This window comes from Ictalurus punctatus, chromosome 24 (assembly GCF_001660625.3).
Source record: "Ictalurus punctatus breed USDA103 chromosome 24, Coco_2.0, whole genome shotgun sequence".
NCBI classification, from domain to species: domain Eukaryota; kingdom Metazoa; phylum Chordata; class Actinopteri; order Siluriformes; family Ictaluridae; genus Ictalurus; species Ictalurus punctatus.
The window spans coordinates 20,422,999-20,443,110 of NC_030439.2; the positions used below are offsets into that span (position 1 = coordinate 20,422,999).

Sequence of the window (20,112 nt, forward strand, 5' to 3'; positions counted from 1 at the left end):
TCAGACCTCATAAGATAACACAAGAGTTGTGTGCTATAAGGCCAAAAATATGTGCACCCCTGACCATCACACCCATATGTACTTGTTGAACATCCAATTCCACATTTATTCCCCTTTGCTGTTATAATAAGCTCCACTCTTCTGCAGAGGCTTTACACTAGATTTTGGGGCATGGCTGTGGGAATTTGTGTACGTTCAGAAACAAGAGCATTAGTGAGGTCAGGCAAGGAGGCCTGGGGTGCAGTCAGTGTTCAGTGGGGTTGACTTCAGGACACTCGAGTTCTTCCACTCCAGACACACCATGTGTTCAGAGGCATTGTCATGCTGGAACAGGTTTGGGCCTCTTAGTTCCAGGGAAGGGAAATTGTAATGCTACAGTGTACAATAGACATTCTATACAAATTGTGTGCTTCAGACTTTGTGGGAACAGTTTGGGGAAGAACCACATATGGGTGTGATGATCAGGGGTCTACATACCTTTGGCCATATTGTGTATATTTAATATAGAATAAAACATATTATAGGAAAATAGTGGAAAAGGGTGTTGTGATTCAGACCAACATGAAGCAGAGCTACTGTAATAATCTGTAATTGATTATTTTCCTAAAACAGCAAAGTGTATTATTCCTCTTACACCAAAGTCATTTGTCTGTCAAACAAATTCCTGTTATCACTTATGCTGGAGCTGCACCAGTTGTTTTTCCTCTGTTAATGTTAATATAACTCCATGAAACAAGCCGCTGTGAATGAGCTGTTACTATAGAAACAATAATGTATTAGAGTGCATTAATATAAAGCTGTGATTGTAGCTGCACTGCTGTCAGAGCTGCTGTTATAGAAAATTAATCAACACCTTCTGACCAATCAGAATCCAGAACCAAGGGTACTGTGGTATAAATGTCTCTAATCTACATTCAGTAAACACACATTACACAGTAAATGATGCAGCATGTTGCAGCACATGTATAGCATGTTCGTATATTTCATATAAAAAGTGTTTGAGAACTTGTTTGATAATGTACACTGTTATTCCATCATGCATTTTGTTCTTTCCTTCAGATTTAATAATTGTGGCCTAAATGAGAAAAGTTGTGCAGCTTTAGCCTCAGTGCTCAGCTCTGAATCCTCCAATCTGATAGAACTGGATCTGTCTGGGAATAAACTCAGAGACTCAGGAGTGAAGCGTCTCTCTGCTGGACTGGAGAATCCTCACTGTAAACTGGAGACACTGAGGTAAGATAATCTCTCTGAGAGTCACATGACCTGCTCCTCAGTAAGACACATTCTCTAATAGTGAGACTGAAGCAGAGGTTTTAGGTTCAGCATCAAATATCCTGAGGAGGAAAATCATTTCATTTCAGTGCACAATGAAGTGTTTCCGCATTGCTAATGATCTGATCACAACATTTATGTAATAGAATCAGCCAATCAGGGAGAAGTTTCCAAAAGCATTGCAGCACAATCATCTTTGTGAAATGGGAGAGCGAGCATCACTTTGAACACTCTCTCTCCCAGTTACAATGACTGCGTTTACATGGACAACAATAATCCACTCTTAATCTAATTAAGACCATAATTTGATTGAGAAACTACCATTTAAACAGCAACTTTAATCTAATTAAGCTCATACTTGAAGTAAATATTAATCTAATTAAGACAGGTGGATTACTCCTGTTTTAGTCGCATTATGGACGTGTATTACAGACATGTAAACACCTTAATCACATTATGAACGTCATGTGAGCATTTTCACCGCATTTAGCGACAGGACACGATCACACACACGGCAGTTTTACGTTTTACGGTGAACAAGAGAGTTCGGCTGTGTCCCAAACCGCATACTTTCCTACTATAGGCCTGTAGTGGGGAAAATACATGTATCTCGGCTACTATACAGTAGGTAAGTATGCGATTTGAGACGCAGCCCATGGCTTCAAGCAGTCGTCTATTAGCACGTATAGCATGACTAATAATTAAACGCACTTGAAGCGTTCGTAACAATTAAACAAAGACACCCAAAACTGTATACGGTACCAAAAAGAAGACGAACTGTATGTCGATACGTGAAATTCTGGAGGGACATCGGACGGCGTAGCACGGTGATGTAATGACGTGGGCTCTTAATCTAATTATGTTCTATAACATGTAAAATGGGAACATGACAGGAGTATTCTAAAAGCGACTCATGTAAACACCTTAATCACAATATTAGGTTACTTAGATTAAGGTCAATAATTAGATTACTGCTGTCCATGTAAACGTAGTGAATCTTAACTTCAAAATGCTTTTAGAAAACTAGAAAAGCCCTGATAATTTTTGTCAGTCATTTAATTAAACTGAATTATAAACACACACACACACACACACACACACACACACACACACACACACACGTCACGAATCAAGGATGGGTTCAGAAGCAATCACAGATTCTAATGTTTATTTAAACAATCAAAGAACAAAACAAAGACACTAAGACAACTAGGCAAAACACTATGGCATGAAACAAAACACAGTGACATGAAAGACAGAAGTCTAAGAAAACGAAAGACAGAGAAACAGTGCAGACAATGGCTACACACACACACACACACACACACACACACACACACGTGCTCATTAACAGAAACATGAATCAGGTGCAGGTGGTCATGTGACATGTAGTGCAGTGCTGATGGGACTGGAGTCCAGAGTTTGCTGATACATGACAGAACCCCCCCCCCCCCCCCCCCCCCCCTCCCCGGGGCAGCAGGATAACTTGCTCAGCAGGACAGGAGAGGGGAGGTATGTTCTCCACGAGGCCCGAGGAAAGCTCAAAGATTTTTCCGCAAGGCCATAGAGGGGAGCGAGGTTCTCCGCGAGGCCAAAGGGAGTAACGATGCTCTCCACGGAGCATGAGGGGGGAACGATGTCCTCTGTGGAGCAGAAAGGGGGAGTGACATACGGCGCTCAGCAACGAAGAGGAACAACGTCTTCAGCGGAACATGGAGTCAGAGCAACATCCTCAGTGAAGCAGGATGGCAGAGCGACGTCCACAGCCGAGCAGGAAAGTGTAGCGGGGTCCTTAGACAAGCAGGAAGGTAGAGTGACGTCCTCAGCTGAACAGGAAGGCAGAGCGGCGTTGAGTGCGGGGTTGTTGAACAGAGGGGAGTACTCGGGTATGTCAGGAGATGGAGAAATGTCTTCAGCCAGCCTGGGTGACTGAGCAGCTTCCTCAGCTGAGCTGAAAAGCTGAGTGGCGTCCTCAGATGAGCAGGGAGGCTGACCTTCGTTCTCTGCTGACTCTGCTTGCTGAACTAGATCCAAAATGGGGGGGGGGGGAGGACGGGGGGAGATGGTATTAGCCCGGACCACAGACTCCCCCTCCTGTTGGCATGGCGTGGCGTATTCCTTCATGAACGTGGGAGGTGGCGACGTGGCGCACAGCCTGGCTTGCTGCAGCAACTCTCGTTGCGTTAGAGTGCAGTCGATCTGAGCAAGTTGTTCGTTTATCTTTTTACTCCGTTCCCAGTACATCTTCCAGTATGGCTCCCAGTACGATCTATACCACTCCTCAGGCTCGGCATCTCCGGCGGCACTCATGTTGATCTGCTGCTTCCGATTGTGGGTCCTTCGTTCTGTCATGAATCAAGGATGGGTTTGGAAGCAATCGCAGATTCTAATATTTATTTACACAATCAAACAAAAAAACAAAGATACTAAGATAACTAGGGAACAAAAGACAAAAAAAAAAATGCAGACAATGGCTATATATACACAAGTGTGCTCATAAACAGAAACGTGAATCAGGTGCAGGTGGTCATGTGACATGTAGTGCACTGCAGTGGCTGATGGGAACTGGAGTCCAGAGTTTCCTGATAAATGACAACACACACGCACGCACACACACACACACACACACTCACGCACACACTCACGCACACACACACATACACACACACACACACACACACACACACACACCATTCACACACACAACTCACACACCGGAGCACGTCCGTCGATTTTGACCCGAAGTTTTGAAACTTCGAAGACCGAAGTTTCCATTTCTGCCTCCATGATGGAGAACACAAACTGAGACTCGACTTGCGTGTGAATTGGATTAAAGTGAGGAAGACTTGTGCAGCATCGGCCGCACTCTCACTTCCCGGTAACCGCCATTGTCCAGTGGCAAGACTGAGTTAGGACGACTGAAGATGGCCCAGGGTGCAGTGATTTATACACTACGTACACTTTGGAAACACCAATCCGCCTACTGTGCATGTCTTTGGACTGGGGAGGAAACCAGAGAACACGGAGGAAACCCCCACAGCACGGGGAGAACATACAAACTCCACACACACAGGGCCACAGTGGGAATCGAACCCCGACCCTGGAGGTGTGAGGCGAAGAGGCGAACATGCTCCACACACACACATACATACACACATACATACATACAAACACACACACACGCACATACAGACACACTCACTTACTCACACACACACATACACACAAACAACAACAGTAACATTTATTCAGTGTGAAATAGTATTTTATTAAACTTTACTAACTTGACTAAATTCATTTTGTTGTTTCTCACACACTTGTCATGTTTTCATATGAAGATATTTAAGAAGTAACATAATCCCTCATTAATAAGAGAAATCATTTCAGAAGTCTGCTGATGAAAAGCTCAGGAATAGGTTACAGTTGTAAGAGTGAAGGTTTTGTCATTTTCACTTCACTGTGGTTGGAGAAGTTCTGTTCTGTGAATCATGAATGCAACTTTTCAGACCTTTTCACACACTATAATAATAAATAATACAACCTGTTTTTAACACCGCCGTTTCATTTTAGTTATACTGTTTAAAATTTCATAAACATGATTCACAGTAATACACAGTGATTTAAGGCTGGAATGACTGTGCTGATAAAGTGTCTGTGTGTCCTGAACTGAGAGAGTGAAGAGTGTGTCATTGTCTCTCTGCAGGTTGTGTGATTGTGATATCTCAGATGAAGGCTGTGCTGCTCTGACTTCAGCTCTGAGATCAAACCCCTCACACCTGAGAGAACTGGATCTGACTGGGAATAAGTTCAGAGACTCAGGAGTGAAGCGTCTCTCTGCTGTACTGGAGAATCCTCACTGTAAACTGGAGATACTGAGGTAAGATCATCACTTTGAGAGTCACATGACCTGCTCCTCAGTAAGACACATTCTCTAATAGTTTCAGTGCACACTGATTAATCTGATTCCTAATTATCTGATCACAATATTAGTTGTGTTTTCTACATATAGTTGATGGTACTGATCTTTGCTTGTCTCCGAACTGGAACTGAAGAGAGTATTTCTGATGAACAGTTTTAGTCACTGCATTAAAAATAATCATGACGACTTTCTTCTTCAGCTTTCTCAGTAATAAACTGAGATAAACTGAAAATAAGCTTTGAAATAGGTGATGGTTCTAAAGACAGAGAACATTTACCTTTGTACTGCATTCATTGTTCATCATGGGGTGTGAACTTTATGTAGAGTGTTCTCTCTCTCTCTCTCTCTCTCTCTCTCTCTCTCTCTCTCTCTCTCTCTCACACACACACACACACACACACACTCACACACACACAATGTTGCTGCAGAGATTACTCAGGAACTTTGCAGTAAAGATCAGCAACATGTCGCTTTATGGAAAATATGGTTTATTTGCAACACTACACCACCGTCAGAGAGACAGAGAACAGACTGTTAGTCTCACGTCTGTACCATCTCTGTCATCCCATCTGAAAGCAAGTTGTTATATTGGGTTCAGAAGAAAGTATTTGGTGTGAAGTAAACAGGTTGGAGATTCAGTGCTGGATGTTGATTGGTCTCAGCCAGTGGGGGAAATGTCTTCAACAAAAGAGTGAATTGTAACAAGCAACAGCTGTGAGATTACACAAGTCAGGTAACATCCTGGCATTTCAACATCCTGCTTTAAAACAGCATTAAGAAAAAATCACAATTTAACAACCTACAGACAAACCTTAACCTTCAACTGCAGTTTCTGTAAAAATAAATCCTCACTGGGACCAGCTAAATGTCCTGAAGGTAAAAACTGTCACATGTTCCTCAAAATATGACTACATTTGGTCCATCTGAAGACAGAAATACATAGAACACACACACACACACACACACACAATATATATATATATATATATATATATATATATATATATATATATATATATATATATATATATATATATATATACACACACAGTGAGGAAAAAAAGGATTTGATCCCCTGCTGATTTTGCACGTTTTCCCACTGACAAAGAAATGATCAGTCTATAATTTTAATGGTAGATTTATTTGAACAGTGAGAGACAGAATAACAACAAGAAAATCCAGAAAAACGCATGTCAAAAATGTTATAAATTGATTTGCATTTTAATGAGGGAAATAAGTATTTGACCCCTCTGCAAAACATGACAGTACTTGGTGGCAAAACCCTTGTTGGCAATCACAGAGGTCAGACGTTTCTCGTGGTTGGCCACCAGGTTTGCACACATCTCAGGAGGGGTTTTGTCCCACTCCTCTTTGCAGATCTTCTCCAAATCATTAAGGTTTAGAGGCTGACATTTGGCAACTCGAACCTTCAGCTCTCTCCACAGATTTTCTATGGAATTAAGGTCTGGAGACCGGCTAGGTCACTCCAGGACCTTAATGTGCTTCTTCTTGAGCCACTCCTTTGTTGCCTTGGCCGTGTGTTTTGGGTCATTGTCATGCTGGAATACCCATCCACGACCCATTTTCAATGCCCTGGCTGAGGGAAGGAGGTTCTCACCCAAGATTTGATGGTACATGGCCCCGTCCATCGTCCCTTTGATGCGGTGAAGTTGTCCTGTCCCCTTAGCAGAAAAACACCCCCAAAGCATAATGTTTCCACCTCCATGTTTGACTGTGGGGATGGTGTTCCAGGGGTCATAGGCAGCATTCCTCCTCCTCCAAACACAGCGAGTTGAGTTGATGCCAAAGAGCTCCATTTTGGTCTCATCTGACCACAACACTTTCACCCAGTTGTCCTCTGAATCATTCAGATGTTCATTGGCAAACTTCAGACGGACATGTATATGTATATTCTTGAGCAGCGGACCTTGCGGGTGCTGCAGGATTTCCGTCTTTCACGGTGTAGTGTGTTACCAATTGTTTTCTTGGTGACTATGGTCCCAGCTGCCTTGAGATCATTGACAAGATCCTCCCGTGTAGTTCTGGGCTGATTCCTCACTGTTCTCATGATCAATGCAACTCCACGAGATGAGATCTTGCATGGAGCCCCAGGCCGAGGGAGATCGACAGTTCTTTTGTGTTTCTTCCATTTGTGAATAATCGCACCAACTGTTGTCCCCTTCTCACCAAGCTGCTTGGCACTGGTCTTGTAGCCCATTCCAGACTTGTGTAGGTCTACAGTCTTGTCCCTGACATCCTTGGAGAGCTCTTTGGTCTTGGCCATGGTGGAGAGTTTGGAATCTGATTGATTGATTGCTTCAGTGGACAGGTGTCTTTTATACAGGTAACAAGCTGATATTAGGAGCAGTCCCTTTAACAGTGTGCTCCTAATCTCAGCTCGGTACCTGTATAAAAGACGCCTGGGAGCCAGAAATCTTTCTGATTGAGAGGGGGTCAAATACTTATTTCCCTCATTAAAATGCAAACCAAAATTTTTGACATGCGTTTTTCTGGATTTTCTTGTTGTTATTCTGTCTCTCACTGTTCAAATAAATCTAACATTAAAGTTATAGACTGATCATTTCTTTGCCAGTGGGCAAACATACAAAATCAGCAAATACTTATTTCCCTCACTGTATATCCTCTTTGTTTGTTATTTAGTTATTGCTCTCATATAATTAAGATTCTGTATTTCATAGTGATTAAAGACTGCAGTGACTCTTTGATGAAAAAGTTCCTGCTGAACTGATCTGTGTGTCCTGAACTGAGAGAGTGAAGAGTGTGTCATTGTCTCTCTGCAGGTTGTGTGATTATCATGTCTCAGATGAAGGCTGGGATGCTCTGACTTCAGCTCTGCAATCAAACCCCTCACACCTGAAAGAGCTGAATCTGTCTGTGAATAAACTCAGAGAGTCAGGAGTGAAGCGTCTCTCTGCTGTACTGGAGAATCCTCACTGTAAACTGGAGACACTGAGGTAAGATCATCTCTCTGAGAGTCACATGACCTGCTCAAGGCCGTTAGTTGGACTGTTAATCATCCGGGGCTGAGCCCAGATTCTTTGCCATGCATTTTTCCAGCTCGGCTAGTTTGATAAATTATCAAACTTTTCTGTGTAGGCTAGTTTGATGTTGCTAGCCAAGGGGAGGCACAAATAAGTGTTGTGGATAAAAAATGTCATAAAATAAACATAAGGGAGGTCCAGATCCAGATCCAGGTCCAGTAACGGAGAGAGAAGGGACTGACGACGGGCACCGGCACCTAGACATACAGAAGCGGTTTTAGTCAGAAGTGGATAAATTGGTAAAACACTTTAAAGATCTTTATGGGTTATTAGTCGAAATAGTTGAAAGAAGTGTACGAGCTGAGGAGTGCTAAAACACACACACGCTCGTACAGTCAAGGGCGGGCAAGTAGACACAACATACATACACACACACTCTCTTTCTCATACACACACATGAATAAACTTTAATAAAATCTTATAGTAATAGAGAAACTCTATAAAATACAGAATAGTAGGATATGCAGGACAGTAGAACTGTAATGATATTAAGAAGTTGGAAGTACAGTAAACCGCTTTTCAAGTAGTATAAATATATATAAAATAAGAAATATAGTGCAAATATGAAAATAAATTATAAACGAGAAATACAGGAAAAATAGAAAAATATAACTTACTCATGATTCAGGTGGTGAAGATTCTCGTCTCGCAAGGAAAGCCTTAATTTTTAGAGAACCATGAAGAAAGCCAGTTATAAGGGTGGCTGGGTCAAACTGCCCCCCCCCTCGAGATAACGATAAGACCAAGGTCCCCCCCGGTTGTTTAGTCGTCTTGTCTACGTCATTTTTTTTACCTAGGGAATTGAGAATCCTGGTTTCTGACCCCCTAGGTAAATGAGAATCCTGGTTTCTGACCACCTAGGTAACTAGAAACTCTGGGTTTTTGTTTCCTGGGTTGTTGGAAATGCCTGGGTTCTGATTTTATGTGTAAATTAAAACCCCTGGTTTCAATTCTATGGGTAAGTGAAATAGGCCTTTTCTGGAAACCTATGGGTTATCTAGTGTGTAAATATAGTATAAATACTGGAGCTTAAGCTCAGGGTAGGGGGATCACTTCTGAGAATTCTCATCGGTGTGGATCTCGTGTGGTGGAATGGAACAATAAAGCTGGACCCTTGCTTCTTCTCACTCACGGCTGGTGTATTTTTTCTATCTCCAACTGGTCTCAGAGGTAGATGTGAGTATTGGCTTCTAAGTTGAGTTTTAAATGTTTTTGGGTAATAGGCTAAATTCGAGCCAACATAAGCTATTACTGTATGGGTTTAGCTGCTACAGTGCCATGCAAGTACATTATCTTTCCTTATGCTCTGCTCATATCATGTTCACGTAAACTGGAACTCATAGACATTTACACACCTTGTTTTCCTGCTCAGCATCAGAGGATGTTACTGTTTCAGTTTCAACCCCTTTACTGGTTTAAAAAACACATATCCATTTTTTCTCACACTGAATGTGAGCTAGCGTTTGGCAAAATTTAGAGCTGTCAGCCAAGTGTTTCCACGTATTTTCCTGTAAACCCTGTCTGATTGGTCTCATCTCCGTTCACTGAAGATATAAAATTACAGGCATCTTCTTTTACTGACGTTCAGTTACGTAGTGACAAACTGCTCCAAGTGGAGAATTATCCACGCTAAAGATAAAATATTTGGGGCTACAGTCCCCAATGCCCAGGCACACACACACACATGCACACACGCACAGACAGTGCGTCATTTGACATTCTTTTAGTAAAGTTGTGTGTAAATGTGTGTGTAATCCAAACTCATCTAAAGATTTCTGACAGAAAGGCTGATTTTCTTCGTACTCGTGTGCTTATGTTGATCACCTGTAATGTGTGAAGCGCGTTCCCGACACAGCTCATTTGCATGTAGTGACGCCCACACACACTTCTATAAGTCACTCTGGATAAGGGAGTCTGCTAAATGCTGTAAACTTAATAAAAATAATCAGTTTAAACTCCACAGTATATTCCAGATATAAAAGCGCAGTAATCCATGTAATGATATAAACTGAGAGAGTGAAGAGTGTGTCATTGTCTCTCTGCAGGTTGTGTTATTGTGATATCTCAGATGTAGGCTGTGCTGCTCTGACTTCAGCTCTGAGATCAAACCCCTCACTCCTGAGAAAGCTGGATCTGACTCAGAATAAACTCAGAAACTCAAAAAAGAATCAGCTCTTCAGTCTTAACCTACAGGACTTGAGGTGATTTACAAGTATTTCAGATAAACATGTACAGAAATAAAATATAGAAATATTTCGACTCATTAACATTGTGTGATACGTTTTGTTTAGTGAAGAAAAAGTTTAAGTAACCTGGTCCTGTTTTTATAAAGAGCTCTTGATTATAAACAGGTTCATATTCAGTGAGTTACTGGGTATTGTTTTAAACTTTGCACTTAAATTTTAATGTTTAATGTTCATGTTCAATCTAACAGCTTTAATATTAAACTTGTTATTGTTTAATTTCAGGTTATGAAGAATTTTCATCTGATGCAGATTCCAGAGAAGATATTTTTAATGAAATGTGCTCGACTCTCAGCGGCATTTCCTGAACTTTTTTCCCTCACACTGAGAAATAATCTGAATTAAATGTAACATTTCCACAAAGTGTAAGAGCAGACAGTATAAAGAATAAACAGAATAAACACTTACTGAAGATCAATTCTTTATTTTTATTATTACACAATTGCACTGTTATACCCTACAGAATCCAGACACCATGGCAGAACTCAGGTTCTGGTTAAGGTTCTAGTTGCTCTGGTCTACACTCCAGCCCATGTCTTCCACCACCCCACCACTCTATCACATCATCTGGTTGGAAGACTCTAAAATCACCATGGCTGAAGCCGTGACTATTTCCTCAACATGCTATTGCTGCTCTGTGTTCTCTTTCCTGTAAATACTGCTTTCTTTTGGTTTTGTAACATTCTGAAGATATCTAACTGCTGTGACTGTTCATTTGTTAAAAACTTTCATCAGCTTTGGTGCAAACATGAGTCTGGAGAGTTAACTGGAGTTTTCAGATCTTTTAAGTGGTCTTGTGCTGTTGTAACCCAACCACCTCAAGGATTTTGTTTGTTTTTCAACACCATTCTGTATAAACTCTAGAGACTGTGTGTGAAAATCCCAGGAGATCAGCAGTTTCTGAAATACTCAAACCGGCCCATCTGGTGCCAACATCCATGCCACGGTTAAGTTGCAGAGATCACACTTTTTCCTCATTCTGATGTTTGATGTGAACATTAACTGAAGCTCTTGACCTTTATCTGCATGATTATTTTTGTATTGCGCTGCTGAATGGCTGATTGGATAACTGCATGAATGAGCATGTTGATAATAAAGTGGACAGCGTATATGTAAAGAATGTATCCGTGATTTAGAGCAAAGCAGGTTGATATGTGGCATGTCAGCTGCAAAGCTAAATGGCCGACTGATTAACAGAGATAGGACATTAATTCATTTGTTTGATTAAAAAAATGACTTTTCATTAATGCATTTTACACTTTTTAGATTAATCTAATTAATTAAGCTTTTTCCTTCTTTCCCCCAGGTGGTTGAGCTCCTTAATTCTAGCTGTGGCCCGAGTGTGACGTCACGAACTCGGTCCGAAATTAGAGACACACAGCTACACCGAGTATGGACCTGCCGCAAGTACACCTGGGACGAGATTGGGCCACATAACAAAACCCGCCTGTCCGCCAGAAGTCGTGTGAGCAGTCGGCAGGGCTCTGGGCAATTCACCTTTTCACCGACAGGGGCGCATTTCTACCGGAATCAGCCCAAATGGGCTCGCTATATGGGAGTGTGCATCACTGATAAGTGCCCCACCTGAACTGAACACCTTACATTATAGTTCCCATCAAAAAAAGTGTTGTATAACCCACACAGAATTTTCGAATCTATTTTTAAGGTAAACACCAAGGTTTTGTGAAGTTCATAACAGAGACACGCAGCAGCAGAATAAAATAAATAAATACATATAATTGGTTTTGTGAACCAGTTACACAAGCACCTCGTACAAACCATGATTTCAGCATTTAGACACAGCAGTTAGCATAACGTTAGCTCGCTTACTAGCAAACACGGCTAATTTTAGTATTTACACACAGCAGGTAGCTAAACGTTAGGTCACTTTGTAGTGAACAGGAACTCTTTAAAGATTAAATTAAAGAATGTAGGTTAAATGAAGTGTCACTAACTTTTGTGAATTCTACAAAAGCAGTGAGGTGTGTTACTTTAAGGAAAATAGTATTAACTTCCGCACATACAACATTACTTACGGTAAATTAGGGTTCGGAATATGGGGATGTGCTGGGCAATATGGTTTCCTTCATGATTTTGACATTTGTCATGGGGCAGAAAATCCAAACAAATATAAATGTGATGTTGGTGTTAGTGTAGATATTGTCCTAAAAATGACAGCAACTCTTTGAGCAGGAAAAAAATCACAGGGTTTTTGCAGATAACTATTTTACATCAGTGCCACTAGCGGAACATGTGAAAGAAAGAGGAATCTACTACACTGGTACAGTAAGAATGAACAGGATAAAAGATTGCACCATGATCTATGAAGCCTATAGAGCAGCACAGTTCCTGAAATGGGTGGTTTTTATCAGTGGCAGTGGCAACACGTTTGTGTGTGTACGATACAATAAACAACTGGCATTTGTGATGACAGTACTATGTGGGGATATTATCTTGTGTGCATATGCCGAGACCTTAATCACAAAGTCATATGACATCAATGATGTAGTATTTACTGTAATGTGAATGTAAACATCGCTACGTGCTGAGAACACTTTTCTAACACTGTGGATATTCATAACTTTTCTGTTTGAGCTTTCCCTGAGAACTGCTACCTAGAATAGCTACTTCTAACATAGCTTGTTAGCTTCACTCCACTGTGTCTGAGATAGCTAAGCTGTTGTTTGCTATTTTTCCAGTGGCTCGCTCCATCTCATGGTCTGAGCTATCGGGACTACAAGGCCGGAGTCTGTGCTTCGCTCCCTTCCCCTCCTGCCCAATAACATCCATTGATCCACCCATTCGGCTATACCAGTGCTAACAGTTTGGAGTGGTGTGCCACTCCATTTTCCTTCACAAAACTTGAACCAACACTGCTAATAGGCCAAAACATAAAAATTGAAAGCAACAGCAGAGCCACACATGTCATAGTTGGCTCTGGAAGCTTATTGTAAGAGTTCAGCATCTAGCAGCTCACAGACACCACAAGCAAAATTTGAAGCAGCCAAAACAGGAGCTCCATGGTGAGATGCTTGGCTAATATGTCAGGGGCTAGAGGTCCTAGAAAGGAGAGCTAGGCTTCAGAATTGCATAGCCAACAGAGTAACAGATGGGTCAAGTGTTCCTGCTAGATCTGAGTCAATGCTCCAGTGGCCCAAAGGCCCATAGGCCACCCCTGGCAGTTATCTGGGGTTCATAAATCTACAGGCTCCTCGGATTTCTGTGAAAATAAAATACAGATTTAATGTAGTAAGATGTAGTAATGTAGTAATAGTTGAGTTTAAATATCCATGTGTGAAATGGCCAGAGTTACTGTAAACTTTTGACACAACTTAAACACAATTTACTATAGCAGTCATGATTTAGTGAGAGGAAAAACGAACATTTGGTAACTCATCACACTGCATTCCAGGTTCGGTCATCTTAATTTTAACATTTACAATCATCTTAATTTTAACATCTACAATCATCTTAATTTTAACATCTACAATCAGCCTCTTTTCAGTCAATAAAAAAAGAAATCCAGAACTAAAACTAAAAATACATTTGTTCATGTACTGTACATATAGCCTGTGGCGTAACCCATCATGCAGCACAAACCTCACAAGTCCTCACATTTCTATTTCTATATTTCTAAATTAAGGATTTTTACACTAACCATTGTTATCTCTTCACACTTTCTGCGGGTCTCAGAGAGCTCTTCCTCCAAACTTTAAATTGCAGTATTACAGCATTTATAGCTTAATAAGAGGAGAAGCTTACCATTAGTAATTCATCACACTGTTTAATGCCTCTTCGTACTGTGACTTCAGGATGTTGTACGCCTCCCGTTCTCGCTCGCAATCCTAAAACACAGCCATGGAGAAAATACAAATGTTTACATAATGTTATGTTTACTTGTTGAAAATGTGTATTAAACAAATGCTGTGTAACGGGGTAACAATCAACAAAACTGAGACACATTATTTTATGACAAAAACACAGTATTTTATGACGAATATACTTTATTATGCAGTCTGTTAAATGTATTGTTCAATATGCAGATGTGTTGAACTGAGAGCCTCTTACTGAACAACACAACATGCCATATTGTTACTAGCGTTCCTTATTACATAAAGTGTACTTTGAAGAATTGGCCTTCACATTCTTATCTTTTAGTGAGCAATAAACACCTCCAAACTCCTCCTCTTTGACATTTAAAGCATTATTTCCGTAGGCATAATAGTCATTTAGTAATAGTCATTTCTATAGGCTCACTGATGAGGTAAGATCACAGATCTACCGTAGCTCTGTCAGACTTACTATGACCTTAATTGGGTGGAGCAAATATCTGTGTTAGCTTCTTAAACTAGCATGTTCCTGACCATTAGACAATGAGAAATTTCCAGAGACGTTGTTGTGGAGGTTCAATAATATGTTATTATTCAGACTCGTCTATCACAATGAGATTTATCAGGTCTTTTGGTTTCTCATCATATGACATCGATAACAATACTGACCAATAATAATAACTCATCAGTAACTCGTCACCTTATTTTTAAAGAAACGGCTTAAAGCAAGGATTTTCTCACTTACTTGCTTTATCACATCACACGATATCTCTACTTCATCCAGAAGTTTCTCCAGCTTCTGCACTGCACCTTCCATTTTGTGCACATGGTACTTCAAGTCTGACTTCTCACTCTCCAGCTGAGCGTTTGACTCCATCGCCTGCTCGCATTTTGCCACAGCTTCAGCCAAAGTGTCCTGGAAGTTCAACAACCAAAGCTTGTTGGCTTTATTTAGTTCTCCACACACATTGAAACACTTCTGAGGTCTCGACTCATCACTCATCAGAACAGACTTATAATGTTTTGATAAAGTTTCCTTCAGCCGATCATACTGCAACTTCAGGATACTGTGAGCCTCCCGCTATTGCTCACACTCCTAAAACACAGTCATGAAGCAGAAGAGGTTTAAACTTTACTGCTTAATGTTCACATCTACATCGAGGCTCTTTAGTTCCAGTTTGTGAAAATGTGTATTAAACAGTTGTTGTGATCTAGTTAAACCTGAAATACTGATTGTATTATTATTATTATTATTATGCTATGATTTTTCAGTCAGTTCCAAATGTACACATCGGCCAGAAGTGACAATAAATACAGTTTAGCATTAAATACAGTTTAGCCATAGCATTATGACTAACCTGCTACAGCAAAATGGGAGACACTATTTTTTTCTCTATGATTATAAAAAGCACTTATTTTATTATGTGCACCCCCTAGTTTGTTATTAGGGCTGGTCAGTCTGTAGTGCAACTCATCATGAAGCATGAAAATGAAGAGTCTTCACACACAGTTCACAATAGCAGTCCTGGTTTGAAGCTTGAATAATCGCTTCTAAATGTCCCTCTTTGAAATGCCCAGAGGTACTACATTTACTTTTCTGACCTGCAACTGACCCACAGTGTACTACAACAATCATGACTTAGTGAGAAGAAAAGCTTACGTTTAGTAGCTGGTTGTGCCGTTCCATCAGCTCATTGTACTGCAACTTCAGGGCGAAGTGAGCTACACGCTCTGTCTCATAATCCTAAAATACAGTGGAGCAGAAGTGTTTCGAACTTCAGTGCTGAAAGGGTTGCTTCACTTTAACTTAACTTCAAATTACTGTGAATTTTGGTCAAGTAGAAACTGAGGACTTGGAATCGAGACTGGTCCTGTGAAGAGGGCATCCGGATCTGTGTGTACTTTAGAAAAGTCTATGCAGGGTCCAGATTTGATGCACATCCAATGCAACACGTGCACAAACTGCTCCGTCAGTTAAGTGTGATTCGCTTTTATTCGACACTGGATTTAATTTTTCTTTATTTTTATGAACAGTGATTTAATTTCCCTCACATCCCACTTTGTCTGGGTGAACACTGATGTGTGAATTCATGAGCGTCTCTCTTCCAAACACAGAGGCTCAAATATGTAGTTAAATATTGGAGGGATTGCTCGTTATTAAGTAGCACTCAGTCTAGATTTTCTCTTATTGGTTTCATAAAAAGTAAAGCTTACCTTTAGTACAGTTTCTTTCAACAATTCCCTCTTGGAACGTAGATCCCTCAACTCCTGAGTTTTTCTTTCCGTCTCCTAAAACAAAGCCATGGAGCAAAAGAGGTTCAAAGTTGTGTGTTTAATGTTAACATCTACAATGCACCACTTCAATACACATATTCAATAAAAAAGTTAGCATCTTAAACTAGAAAAACAATTAAAATTTGTTCAAGTACATATAGCCTGTGGTGTAACTCATGCAGCACAAAGAAACAGCTTAATGCAAGGATTTTCTCACTTACCGTCGTTGCCTCATTACACCTTGTCTGGGTCTGAGAGAGCTGTTCCTCCAAATCATCCACTGCTTCTTGCAGTGTGTTCATGTCATCCACCAGGTCATAGTTCTCATTCTCCAGTTCAGTAATGGACTCCAATGACTCCGCGTATCTCACCTCAGCTTCATCCAGAGAGACCTGGAGTGTTCAACAAGCAAAGCTTATTGGCTTTATTCACTTCTACATACACATTCAGACACTTCTGAAGACTCGACTCCTCATTTGTTAGAACAGCCTGAAATGATTTGGGGACAAATAACAATAACAGATTCAATGAGAGCTTACCTTCAGTGAACTGATTTTCTGCTTTAAATCTTTCACCTGCTCTTCAGCCTTGGAGTTCTCAAATGTGAGAATGCCCTGCCCTATGCCAAGCTCCTAAAACACAACATGGAGCAAAAGAGGTTCAAGCTTTGTGTTTAATGTTCACGTCTACGTTCCACCACTTCTATTCAATAGGAAAACATTTTTAATGACAAATGCAACTGTTATTTTATTCAAGTACATATCGCCTGTGGTGTAAGTCATCCTGCAGCATGAACATCATATTATTTCTAAAGGAACTGGTTAATGTAAGGATTTTCTCACTTACCCTCGTTATCTCATCATTCCTCCTGCGTGTCTCAGAGAACTGTTCTTCCAACTGCTTCACTGAGCCACGCAGTGTGTTGACCTGGGACATCAAGTCCAACTTCTCATTCTCCAGCTCAGCTTCGGACTCCATCGCACGCTTGTATTTCTCCTCAGCTTCAGTCAGAGACACCTGGAAGTTCACAAACCAATGTTTGTTGGCTTTATTTACAACACACATAGAGACACTGTGAACGTTGCCACAGTGTGACTAAACAGGAATGAACACACACACACACACACACACACACACACACACACACACACACACACACACACACACACAGAGTTCACAATAGCAGTAGTGCTTACAGAAGAAGAAGAACTTTAAAAGAAGGTTAAAAATGAAACATTCTGTGCTTAAACAGATGCTATGCTGTAATTAAACATGAATGCTATGATTGTTTCATTCAGATCTAAATTTCCACATCAGGCAGAGTGAAGATATAGCAATGTTAGGGCGATGTATAATTGGCCCTAACGGTGGAGTGAAGATCAAACGCATCATTAAAATAATCTTCTAAATATCCATGTCTGAAATGCTCAGAGGTACTGTATTTATTTTTCTGGCCCACAACTAAAACACAGTTTACTGCAACAGTCATGACTTAGTGAGAGAGAGAAACTTACCTTTACTAACCCCTCAATGTGTGTTAAAGTTTCCTTAATCACGTTGTACTGAGAGTTCAGGGCTCCGTGAGCCTGACACTCCGCCTCATAGTCCTAAAACACAGCCATGGAGCAGAAGAGGTTTAAATTATTAAATGTTCAAAACTTCAAACATGTAACACTGTCTGGCCAAAGCTTGTTTTATCTGTCTTGTAAAGTTTTTTAAATCACACTCAGGAGAGGCTGGTACCAATGAGCTAGCAGGGCTTTCAAAGATTTAAAAAATTCAGTATAAGGTTTCATTTGTGGCACCACATCAGGTGTAAAGTGCGTTACAGACTTGAAACACTTAAAAAATGAGAAATTAAGAGGCGTTGCTCAACCCTAATAGTTTCACTGTTAAACTATTGATAGAAATTTTATCCTCATATCTAATATCAGGTCCAGCCGTCGCTGCTCACGCCCCTCAGGCTCCAAACACAAGTGAGTGTGCAGATCTTTTCTTTTCTCAATATTTGCCATGTTGTTTGTTACTCATATTATTTTAAAAAGTACTCTTTAATGTGAGGTTTTCTCTTTCACCTTGGTTTTTCTCTCACACTCTCTGTGTTCCTCACAGAGCAGTTCCTCCAGCTCCCTCACTCTGTCCTCCAGGTTGGACCTCTCGCTGTCCACCGGAGCACTGGACACCTCCACCTTCTGCTTCTTCTCCTCAGCCTCGCTCAGAGACCCCTGAAAGTGCACCATCCAAATGGTATAAGCTCAACAGGAGAGCTCGTAGAATCTATTTACTAACCCTAACAGCTTACTAGTTTATACAGCTGATAAAACCTACTTAAATATACATTTTAAATATGAATTATAACCAATATTTTATTAAATACTGGATGCTGTAAGTGATAATGAGTCTCGTTACGTACTGCACCTAAACCCTAATCCAGAACAATGGCTACCAGCTGAGCTAATGTAGCTACTTATGTAATACCTAGCGCCTGCTGGAGTCACCAAAGTGTCCATAACGGAGTGATTTCCTCAGAGTCATGGGATGTAGGAGTGCAGATGGAAGTGATTGTGGTTTGGTGAGTACCTGAGGGACAGCGCTGTCCGTCTGTGTGACACTGACTCCATCCACCTCAGACATCAAGCCTGGATCCAGCAAAGAATTATCTACTGCAGGGAGCTGGGTCTGTACTGGGCCTAAATACAATCCAGTACATAAACACCACATCACCCTGCAGTCAGCACAGTCTCTAACACTTCTACTAAAGTGAAATATGTTTTATATAAAAACGGAGAGAGAGAGAGAGAGAGAGAGAGAGAGAGAGAGAGAGAGAGAGAGAGAGAGAAATGTCACCCTCGGTGAGAGTTGTGTCCGCTGTTCTCTCCCCATCGCCATCGCCACGCTTCTTAAAATAATAATAAACTCCTGCGGCCGTGGCTGCAGCTCCAGCCGCATACAGCAGGGGGCGCAGTGGAGGACCTGCCGCCGGACAGCGAGCTAAACTCATTAAATGCTGCATTGTAGCACTGAACTCGGTTGAACAGCCTGTCAGTTAGAAAGTTCAAATAAACACTGAAACTCCGCCTTTCTGTTCTTCACCTTCTTACAGCGGCTTCTTCTGTTGCGTCACAATGACAGAACTCATTCCAGAACATTCTCAAGTTCCATCAGCAAATCCAAATAAAAGAATGCTAACACTATTCGTGTTGTTATTATTTCATTTTTAGAAGAATGTACATGATAAATAACAAGTAGTATTGACTGTGGCTCTGTGCTGGAGATTGAGTTGCTGAACACTTATGAGATCATTAATATTGGAAAATGTTGAATAATAGTGTTTGTGTAAAGAACATTATTGTTTATTAGGCTGTTTGTTTGTTTGTTGTTTGATTGTTTTTGTTTGTTTTACCAGGGAAGTTATGTACTACACTTTAATTATGATTACTGCAGACTCTAAATGTTGTGCAGTGTTTTGTAAGCTTTAACTGTAGATTAATATCTAGAATGTGTGTTTATAT

At 40.8% G+C, this 20,112-nt stretch overlaps 2 protein-coding genes and 1 long non-coding RNA gene across 9 annotated transcripts in view; 2 read left to right on the forward strand and 1 right to left on the reverse strand.

Annotated features, from left to right (window-relative positions):
- The window catches only part of LOC108257281 (NACHT, LRR and PYD domains-containing protein 12), a 60,926-nt gene that overhangs the window by 10,347 nt on the left and 30,467 nt on the right, over nucleotides 1-20,112 (forward strand). For all 7 annotated transcript variants that reach the window (XM_053675357.1, XM_053675362.1, XM_053675365.1 and 4 more), the window contains exons 6-8: nucleotides 1,060-1,233; nucleotides 4,976-5,149; nucleotides 7,993-8,166. In XM_053675357.1, the coding sequence (XP_053531332.1) occupies nucleotides 1,060-1,233; nucleotides 4,976-5,149; nucleotides 7,993-8,166 (522 nt within the window). The remainder of the gene's footprint in view (nucleotides 1-1,059; nucleotides 1,234-4,975; nucleotides 5,150-7,992; nucleotides 8,167-20,112) is intronic.
- Nucleotides 10,461-10,914, forward strand: LOC108257318 (uncharacterized). The gene is made up of 2 exons (XR_001810439.3): nucleotides 10,461-10,604; nucleotides 10,722-10,914. It is a non-coding gene; the product is annotated as an uncharacterized LOC108257318 (long non-coding RNA).
- LOC108257291 (leucine-rich repeat flightless-interacting protein 2) lies at nucleotides 13,395-19,707 on the reverse strand. Its single transcript, XM_053675381.1, has 12 exons — nucleotides 19,448-19,707; nucleotides 19,181-19,290; nucleotides 18,676-18,825; nucleotides 18,115-18,207; nucleotides 17,447-17,617; nucleotides 17,140-17,232; nucleotides 16,822-16,992; nucleotides 16,541-16,615; nucleotides 15,987-16,070; nucleotides 15,072-15,242; nucleotides 14,259-14,341; nucleotides 13,395-13,716 (listed from the first exon to the last, which is right to left on the reverse strand). Exons 1-11 carry the CDS (start codon nucleotides 19,611-19,613, stop codon nucleotides 14,261-14,263), a joined length of 1,365 nt encoding a protein of 454 aa, XP_053531356.1. The 5' UTR covers nucleotides 19,614-19,707; the 3' UTR covers nucleotides 13,395-13,716; nucleotides 14,259-14,260.

Excerpts from the sequence above, each read along its gene's own strand:
- LOC108257291 (XM_053675381.1), bottom strand. The coding sequence starts at position 19,613 with ATGCAGCATTTAATGAGTTTAGCTCGCTGTCCGGCGGCAGGTCCTCCA. Across the intron at positions 16,616-16,821 it reads GGTGTAATGAGGCAACGACG|GAGACGGAAAGAAAAACTCA; the intron begins GTAAGTGAGAAA and ends GCTTTGTTTTAG. Across the intron at positions 15,243-15,986 it reads GGCACAACCAGCTACTAAAC|GACACTTTGGCTGAAGCTGT; the intron begins GTAAGCTTTTCT and ends TTGAACTTCCAG.